The 10,252-nt window shown below is 39.3% G+C and overlaps 1 protein-coding gene across 1 annotated transcript; it reads left to right on the forward strand.

The window, feature by feature from the left end:
- Positions 1–1,940: 1,940 nt before the first annotated feature.
- On the forward strand, positions 1,941–10,180 carry LOC103775540 (electron transfer flavoprotein-ubiquinone oxidoreductase, mitochondrial-like; the record flags this gene model as incomplete). Its single annotated transcript, XM_008943000.1, has 7 exons — positions 1,941–2,082; positions 2,872–3,101; positions 4,493–4,574; positions 4,954–5,072; positions 5,373–5,450; positions 8,399–8,545; positions 10,040–10,180. Coding segments are annotated over exons 2-7 (789 nt in total), but the record flags the coding sequence as incomplete, so codon positions are not given.
- Between the last annotated feature and the right edge of the window lie 72 nt (positions 10,181–10,252).

The following is a 10,252-nucleotide window of genomic DNA, read 5'->3' on the forward strand; positions in this document are numbered from 1 at the left end:
AGCAAAGGTCGCGGCCAGGGCGCCCCCGGGGCCGGGAGTGGAGGGTCCTGCGGGCGGGCCCCTGGCCCCGCGGCCTCTGCCTGGCTGGAGAAGCGGGTAGGACGGAGCTGGGTGTGAGCCCTTGCCGAGACTGAGCTGTGCTTTGCCGGCGGGTTTCGTCCGTCTGTAACGCGGTGCGTAGGAAATGCAGTTCTCCTTGGAGCCACACGGAGTGTTACCTGTTATAAGCGATAAAAAATAGTTGTAGAGACGACGTCCTGGCAGCAGTTGCCAAAGAGCTGTCGAAGAGCAGCGTTTCATCTCGAAGCCGCCTGCTTCGTGTGAACGTTTCTTATGGAGGTACCAAGCCTGTATGCTCCCGGTAGCACAAGCTCAGTTCGCTCACTGGGAAGAACCTGCCCGTTCAGGCTTTAGAACTTTCCTCTGTAGAGATCGCATGTGTTCAGAGGTGAATTACACTTCTTTTACACGTGACATTTCTAAACTGTACTGTGTATTTCATAGTACCACTAGTTCTGCTCAAATAAAAATATCTTAAGATTTAAGGTGTGATGTTTTAATATATATAGGTGTAGTTGTTACCACACCTGTAAAACACATTGTTTGTCCTCACATCTGCGTGATTGCAGTTAAAGGATAATTAAGAGTCATGAAGTGGAATGATAATAGGTTTTATGTTGTGTTGGCTAACTGCAGAACTGCTGTTAAGAAACCACTGAAGATAAAGCCTATTGCTTTGCATATGGAAACCAGTATCCTGGCTGTTGCTGTGCAGAGTTCAAATGGAGGATGTTTGTCCTGGCCTTGTCAGTCACCATTCTCAGCAGAACATTTCAATCAAGATATTGCTGATTTTACTCACAAGGTTTTGCAGAAGTACTCTGTTTTAAATATGATATTCTCCTTCTTCACCCCTGGAATTAGAGAAGGAAGATCCTTAAATGAAGGAAAAATAACTGTCAGGGTGCATCAATTCATAGACCTTTTAGGTGTAACTAGTTTTGGTGCTAACCATACTTGTTTTACAAGTACAAATCACACAATTTATTTTTTTTTTTTTGTGAAAGAGAAAAATTACAACAAGAATGCAAAGTCCTAATCAAAGTCCTATTTTCATAATTTTAAACTTTAATTTGGTCCATTTGCTTAAGAAGAAATTCTAATTTGTTCTTGCAACAATTAGTGTGTCTGCAGCAAAGCTAAAGATGAACTGTATCTACTGCTTCTAGCTTTGCCTCAAGTATGCTTGGGTTTGAGTCTGAGCTTTTATTGTAGGCCATGATATTTTACTTTAGATGAACTGTTTAGTATCAGTAGACCAAATGTGTCTCAACGTGTGTTGAAATGTCAGAAGAGATGAACTTGCATGTCTTATCTGTACAGTTGCTTGGTCACTTTTAATGAAGTCTAAATCTTTTAAAGTTCAGAATTGAAGGAACTTAAAATATTCCACTTGTGTGCATGCCTGGTATCCTATGTCAGCTGTCAGAAATGGCTGGCCAGTGTAGGGAAGAATGTTTAAAGGGGACATCCTTTGCTTTCTTTTTTTTCTTTTTTTTTCCCCATTACAAAATCATACTGCACATTCCTAACTTGCAAATCTAAAAATCTGTGCTTTTGCTTCCTGATGTTCACATTGCCAGGTAGCCACTAAAAGTGGGAGCTGTTATATTTGTTGTGCTACTTGTATCTCTGAAAACGAATCATTTGACAGATTTGGGTTTTGTTTTTGCAGCACATCAGTGCTTTCATGCCCTAAAGCTGATAAAGAAATCATACTGCACATTCCTAACTTGCAAATCTAAAAATCTGTGCTTTTGCTTCCTGATGTTCACATTGCCAGGTAGCCACTAAAAGTGGGAGCTGTTATATTTGTTGTGCTACTTGTATCTCTGAAAACGAATCATTTGACAGATTTGGGTTTTGTTTTTGCAGCACATCAGTGCTTTCATGCCCTAAAGCTGATAAAGAGAGACTGCTGTCCATCACTGCACATCACAAGATGTGCATCCACTGCCTCTGTGCCTCGCATAACTACACATTACACAATTCATCCTCGGGACAAAGACAAACGATGGGAAGGTGAGTGAAAAAATGCATTCTGTAAATTATTCAGTTTTAAAGACACTGAAATTTGCTGTTTTTTTTGTTTTTTTTTTTTTTTAAATGCAAATTCTATACTCTTAAATACAGTACTAATATTCCAAACTAAGTTTTGTAGTTCTGTCTCACAATGAGTGTCTTTAGTGCTATAAAATGGGATCAGATTAAAACTGATCCTAGTTATTTAAGGAAAATATATAAGCAGCTTTTGCTTTAGTCACTATCACAACAAGATTTAATTGTCAGGTATGTATCTGCTGGATTTTTTCAGTTGTTATTACCATGAGAGTTTGTAGGACAATAAAATTAATATATATGTCTGGGCATTCCAGTCTCTACATTCAGCAATTTTAATGGTTTCAATTCCAGAAAAGTCACTGATTAATTAATGTAAAATAAAGTAACGTGTTTTGACTAAGAGTGTTTTTGCTTTTCTTTCTCCCTTGAGTTTCAGGAGCCATCTGGGCTCTTAAATTCTAGCATTCAAAGATGATACTTAATTACAGTGCATAGAAAACAAGTATATGTTTTTATGGTATATCTTCTTGCAACTTTTTTTAGAATGAGTTAGTTTTGCATTGGGATGCTACTGTCCTTCTCCACTCTCACAAGTACTGAAGTGGGAATTCTGTTGAGAATTTAGCCTCCTTTTATGCAGAGGAATAGATCTGGGATACCCAGTAGCCTGTATCACAGAGCAAGGCTTAGTGAGACAGAAGCTGGGGGAATTGGAGATGGGTTTACGTTATTATCTTTTTTCTCTTAAAGGGGTGAACATGGAAAGATTTGTAGAGGAAGCTGATGTTGTCATTGTGGGAGCAGGCCCTGCGGGCCTTTCTGCAGCTATCCGCCTCAAGCAGTTGGCTGCTGAGCACGGCAGAGAGATGCGTGTCTGTCTGGTGGAGAAGGCTTCTCAGATCGGGGCACATACCCTCTCTGGTGCTTGCCTTGAGCCACGGTCCTTACAGGAGCTCTTCCCAGACTGGAAGGAGCGGGGGGTACGTATGAGCATGTAAACACTGCAGGTAATCACTAGCTTGGAATGAACTCCATATCTGACTCATTCTAGTATCACTTTGCACCTTGATTTGATAGCTTTGTTACCTAGTACAGTATCAAAATATGTCAATCTAACCAAAAAACCCCAACACCTCCTATCTTCTTTTTAGCCTGTTTCCTCTAGTTTGACAGTGATGAAGTTTTATGTCTACAGAGATAGGCTGTAGCCTTTGCTCCTTTGCACAGCACTCTTACTGCATGGGCATCCCGGGGTGCGCCGCGCTCACGGCACTTGTGCTGAATCCAGCTCCCCTGCACAGGCAGCAAGATGGTTGGTTCTCAGCAATGTCAGACTTGTTACTTCTGTACAATAGTTCTTCATAGAACTCCAGCTCTGGAGCCCCCAACACAAGAAGGGTGTGGACCTGTTGGAGCTTGTCCAGAGGAGAGCAACAAAAATGATCAGAGGGCTGGAGCACTGCTCCTGTGAAGACAGGCTGAGAGAGTTGGGGTTGTCCAGCCTGCAGAAGAGAAGACTCTGGGGGGACCTTATAGAGACCTTCCAGTACCTGAAAGGGGTCTATAAGAAGGGGGGTGAAGATCTGCTCTCATGGGTTTGTAGCGACAGGACATGGAGTAATGGGTTTAAGCTAGAAAAGGGTAGATTTAGGTTAGACATTAGGAAAAAGTTCTTTAATGTAAGGGTGATCAATCACTGGAAGAGGTTACCCAGAACAGGTTACCCAGAGACGTTCAAGGTTAGGCTTGATGGGGCCCTGAGCAACCTGACCTAGTTATAGATGTTCCTGCTTATTGTAGAGGGGTTGGACTAGATGGCTTTTAGAGGCCCCTTCCAACCCAATTCTGTGATTCTATTCTATGATAGTCTCAGGAGATGGCATATAGTACACTCATTTTTGTACTGGTGTAACGGAGGCCCAAGATACTTTTAGGGAGAATAGCAAGAAATGAGCTGCCATCTTTGTCAGAACAGCATCTAACTTGAAGCCTGCTGCCTGCTGTCACCAGGGAGCTGCAAGAGGTGTGCTGTCAACTAGTTGTTTTGTCTTACTGGGATAAATATGCAAGTTGATTTGCATTCTCTAGAAAGGTCTAGGATACTGAAGTAGTACAAGCCTGTGTACAAAATATAGAAGAGATTTTCAAGGCCCTGTTCTGTTTTTTTTTACTTCAGTAGTGTGTTGATTCTTGCCTGATGACTGCCTCACAAAGTACTTCATCTTCTCTCCTGTGATACCTTCCTACAGAAGGTATCCTGAACCTTTACTGGACTGCCAGTTCAATTGTTTATTTCATTTGTTGTTGGTTGTGTTGAATAGGCTAGAAGAACATAACTCTTAGTACTGTTTCTGTTTTCTTTTTTATGAAGGCTCCACTTCATACTCCTGTAACTGAAGACAAGTTTGGAATTTTAACAAAGAAATCTAGAATTCCAGTTCCAATTCTTCCAGGTAAAGTTTAGTGATGTGGTAGTGTGTCATTTTCAACTTTTCCATTGATCAAACACTGAAAAGAATCTGGCCCCATATTCCTGACACTCACCCTTTAGATATTTAGAAGCATTCATAAGATGGCTTCTCAGTCTTCTCTTCTCCAGCCTAAAGAGCTCCAAGTCTCTCAGCCTTTCCTCATGAGAGAGATGCTCCAGTCCCCTAATCATCTTCATAGCCCACTGTTGGACTCACTCCAGTAGTTCCCTGACATCCCTAACACATGACAGTACTGTGAAAATAGTGGTTGTAGAAGATGATCTGACATCTGATATATGCAACTGCTGTTACTTGGCTTAGTGTTCTGTGTTTTAGGGGTGTGTGTGTCTTTTTTGCCTAGGACTGCCGATGGCTAATCATGGAAATTACATAGTACGTCTGGGCCACTTTGTGAGTTGGCTGGGTGAACAAGCAGAAGCTCTGGGTGTTGAGGTGTATCCAGGCTGCGCAGCAGCTGAGGTAATGATGACATCAGTGTACATATGAAAAGGGTTTTTGGAACCCTCTTCACTCCCAATCATTTGTACATTCACAACATTCCTTTTAACAGACATGTACAGTGAGAACTGTTTCAGTGTCTAAATTCCCTGTCCCAGATCGAGCAAAGTGCAAGTATATAATACAGTATGTAAATAAATGATCTTCAAGTTTGACCATTAAAGATGTAGTGCTTAGATGTTCTGCATTAGAACTTTTTATGAGTGAATTACAATGACAGATCATTAAAATTATTTTTTTGTTGTTTAAATATTTCCAAAGGTTCTTTTTCATGAAGATGGTAGCGTGAAAGGGATAGCAACTAATGATGTAGGCATTCAAAAGGATGGAGCACCTAAAGTAAGTAGCTGTCTTCCCCATAACAAGGGTTCTAATTGTGGAAATAGTGATAGATCTGCTTCTACTGCCATCAGTAATTTTGCTGAAGCCAAAGAAGAAGTGTAAAATTCACTACTTGTTTTCCCTGTCTGTATGTAAAAAGGATTGATTACCTGTGAAAGTCCTGCTCTCAGAACATTGTAAACTTCTGGGATTAGCAGAAAAAGCCTTTGCAGAGAGGAGCTTTGTTTGAGAGTGACTTCAAGTACTTACTGTAAGGGTGCTTTGGTGCATATGAAGTCATGGAACAAAGAAATAATTCTAGGAACTCCTAGAAAAAAGGTTCCAAGGTGAAATAAGGAATTGTCCGTCTGGTAAGTAGCAAGATGTAAGAGAGCATGCTTCTGGCTGATTTGGGTTGGGTTTTTTTGATATTTACAACTGCAGTCACAGTTGTTGATAGTCTCTCTGCCTTGTTGGGGCAAGGGACACACTGAATCTTTACACCTTTCTGCAGGTTGGTCACGTTTCTGTACCCAGAAGGTGACTCCCTGCTCTAAGTGTCAGACTGATTTTTAGCAGAATCCAGAACCTGTGGTAAATGTGTTGCTTCCCTGTGCAATGTGTAGGGAGAGTTTGGCCATCTCAGAATAACTTTCACAAAGAACTATTTGGCTGTAGAAATTATGGACACAAACTTGTTATTAAGATTTAGTGTCTTGTATGTCCCTGACTAGTTATGTGGAATTTTAAAGAGGCATTTACTTTCCTGTAAAAGTGAGGGCTTTTTTTTCCCATTTAAGGCAGGGAATGAGAGGAAAAGACTCATTCTTGTTTTGAGGGGATGCAGGCAGTGGAGGAGGAAGTGGTGTCAGGGAGCAGTACCTCTTCCCAGGACGATGCTGCCTGACTCCTGCAGGGGACAGGAGTGCTCTCCTCAGGGACACATTTTCTCCAGGAGGAGACACAAGTGGCACGCACAACTTGCTGCGGAAGTGAAGAGTCATCGGGAGCTGGGTTTGGTCTTGTTGAAAATAGCAGAAAGAACAACTTGTTCCTGTAGAACTGTGATTTTATTATTATTTTTTAAGCATCCTCAAAACATAGATTTTTCTTTTTCTCCATTTATTCTGGAAGAATGTGTCTATTAACTTCTTTAATATTTAATACATAATTAGTGTGGCACTGCTGCAACCTTTTGAGTATTCAGGTGCTTCAGTCAGCTGATAGTACCTCCAGTGTATAAAGGTCCAGGTAAATAGATGTAGTTTGTACAACCTTCAAAGCAAGAATATCTTCAATATGTTTATACAAAGTCTAATCAAATAGACTGTGGTTAATGAATAGGGTTTCACCTTGTAGTCAGCACCAATCAAACAAAAATGCTGATGGTAAAAAATATATAATAAAAAGTTGTACATTGGTTCTTGTGTAGATGCTGGAGAAGGATGGTAACTGTGAAATAAAACTTTGTCATGTTACGCGTTACTGAAACATTTTGAATTCATGAATTTCTGATATTTACAGCGTTGTGTAGGAGTTAACCGATCTATTTTATATAAATCTACTTAAGATTAGACAGTATATACTACTAATCTTCAGATAAAGCAAGTCCTTGTAGTTCTCTTAGTATTTTGTAAGATTCATTCATGTTCAAGTTGATGATCACAGATTCAAAGAATGGACAAAAAATTAAGGAAAAATCTTGTAACTCCTGTTTAACGGTAATTCCCAACTAGAGGAAACATTTTCATTTGCTAGACTTTTTCAGTGGTTTCCAGCCAGTAAGTTACAAGCAGATTGCACATGAGAGACAGTTCAAAACCAAAGCAATAAACTTCTCCTGGACTTTTGCTGTTTTACCTTGAGATGGTTTTATGAGGTATGGCTGGACATCTTAATCCAAAACTATTTTCATGATCTTTTTCAGCTTTAAACTTTCTGATGCAAATCAAGCTTTTTTAAAAGTTTAGGGTTTTCCCCTACTAGTTTATGTATATTAAGAGTCTCGTATCCTTACATTGCAAATATTACCTAGTCATAGTCTTGTCCAGTGAGCTCACATATGCAGGTGATGTACACAAGTATATGCCAGTTCCCCTTATCTTACTCTAAATCTCATTGTTGGAATTTTTCATGCGAGTTTTTTTTGCAATGGTACTTAGTGCTAGCTTAATTTTACTCTGTTTTAACTTGTAAAGCTAGTGTAATGTTACAGTAACTTTATTCTGAGGTAGTGAGTTCTTTAGGGGCAGTGGTGATGCAGGTTTTTTTTTAATCTGGTGTTTCTGTCTAGCCTCCGTCTTATTTGTACAGGGAGGGACACATAACGCTTTACTGTAATGTGACTTCCTGAGCAGAAATTAAAGTGTGAAGTTATAGATTAAGATTCTTTTGTTAGGGTTTCTTTGCACCATATGAATGGGCAAATGTGGTGTAAGTGTCCTCCAATCTGGAAAAGATTTTTTTTTTTCCAGTAATGAATGTTGATTCAATGTGGTGCTGTTGTATGGAATCCCCTTACAGGATTTGCCATGGGTGCATCATAGTTAGGTGGAAAAGACAAAGGGAGGGATACATAACGCTTTACTGTAATGTGACTGACTTCCTGAGCAAAAATTAAAGTGTGAAGTTATAGATTAAGATTCTTTTGTTAGGGTTTCTTTGCACCATATGAATGGGCAAATGTGGTGTAAGTGTCCTCCAATCTGGAAAAGATTTTTTTTTTTCCAGTAATGAATGTTGATTCAATGTGGTGCTGTTGTATGGAATCCCCTTACAGGATTTGCCATGGGTGCATCATAGTTAGGTGGAAAAGACAAGTGGATTAGAGCCATAGCTTGCAATAGTTTGTAAGTTCTGGGCAGTGACACAAAATAGTGTAAAATCACTTTATTGCTTTGCAGTTTCATGCTGTAAGTTTGGTGTGGCACAGATCTCTCTGCTAATGAAATGCTCTCCTTTTGCAGGCTACCTTTGAAAGAGGTTTGGAACTCCATGCTAAAGTCACAGTCTTTGCTGAAGGTTGTCATGGACATCTAGCCAAACAGCTGTACAAAAAATACAACCTAAGGGAGAATTGTCAACCTCAGAGCTATGGCATTGGACTGAAAGAGGTATCCCCTGAGTAATTTTAATATTTACAGAAAATACTCTGAAGCTATAAGGTAGTTTCTGTTTGCTTTCAAGCTAATATATATAAGATATTATAAGGATAGTTTTTGACTTACACTTTCAGGTTTTAGAATGTTTGCTATTCTGAAGCTGATCAGAGAATTTGCTTCCTGAATATTGTTACTGTTTAGTGTCAGCTGCTTCTTCTCTTATATCTGTGTTATAGCTGGAGGTACCTATGAATCTACTCTGTTAACATCTTTATTTGATTTCAAACTACATTAATTTGTGAATTCTGTTTTCAGTACTTTTACTAAATGAGGTGGATTTATGCTGCCTAATTTTAGGGGGGTTTAGTACCTGAGGAGGGGAGGAAAGGCTTTCTGTGGATTTTCTCAGAGAGAGAAGAGCTGCTCCAGATGAATCATAGTCTCTGAAAGACCTTCTGGATGAGTTCTTTTTTTCCCAAAAAAAGTCCCTTCACTGGGCTTATAAAATAGGGATAGGAATCAGATTTCCTTTTTAAATTATTTTATTGTCAGGAAATACCACTCATTAAAAAGATCTGTATTATTTATTATATGTTCAGTGTTTGACTATAACATTCTTTTTTTACTACTTTAAGCATAGGCTTCCATCTATAAAATATTTGTTAGATAATTATTTTACACTTCTGTAGAGAATAACCACTCTGTAAATGTATGGCATAGTCTTAGATACAGTTTCTAATACCTAAGCTGTCAGTACAGCAATAGTACAGTCCGAGTGGATCTGTGAAGTGAAGTAGTTGGTGCTGATGCGCTGATATCCACACTGTGCTCATTTCAGGTTTATTTTTACTTCACACTAGCTCTGGTCTAGTCCCATGGACTGAGTGCCCTTTCGTGACTGGGATGGGCTTTAGATGGGCTTCTGGAGCCTGTCTTACAGTTTAGTTTCATGTGAAGGGAATTCAGTTTGTGCCTCCCATGGGTACTATGTGGTGGGAACTGAAGCACACTAAATGGGAAGAATCAAGAGCCCTGCTCAAAAGTGTGCTCCTTAACCTAAACTGAACCATTCATGTAGAGCAGCTCCATGCTTGAGCTGATCTAATGGTGCTCAGCTGCCCTTCTGTCACTGGAGTGCACCTGGCACATAACTCCATCACGAAGAGACATTTTGTGAAATGAGCAGAAAATTTGCGCCAAAGTGTCTATAAAAGTCCTTAATATGAAGGATCTTGTGGTTCAATGAAAATTTTGGTCATAGTACTGGAGTTTCAGTCACATTTTCTGATGCACAACATCTCAAGAAAGAGAAGTATTAGGAAATTCTTAAATGGTAATCCAAAATAAAGTATACTTATTACCTGGTATTTTGCTGTTTGCATTTATGAATTTGTCCTAGCAGTAAATGAATCTTCTCCTATATATTCTAATTGTGTATTTGTCTTTTATTATATTATTGAGAGGCCATTACTTTGCAAAATAAATTTCTGGTTGTCTTCATTTCAGTTATGGACTATTGATGAAAAGAAATGGAAACCAGGAAGAGTAGAACATACTGTAGGCTGGCCTTTAGACAGACATACATATGGAGGATCCTTTCTTTATCACTTAAATGAGGGTGAACCTTTAGTTGCTCTTGGATTTGTGGTAAGTGAAGATACTTTTTTTCATGCTTGTTTGTTGTTGTTTGGTCTTCATTTTTATATCATTTTTTTTTTT

The sequence above is a fragment of the Merops nubicus genome, unplaced genomic scaffold (assembly GCF_000691845.1).
Source record: "Merops nubicus isolate BGI_N331 unplaced genomic scaffold, ASM69184v1 scaffold13066, whole genome shotgun sequence".
NCBI lineage: Eukaryota > Metazoa > Chordata > Aves > Coraciiformes > Meropidae > Merops > Merops nubicus.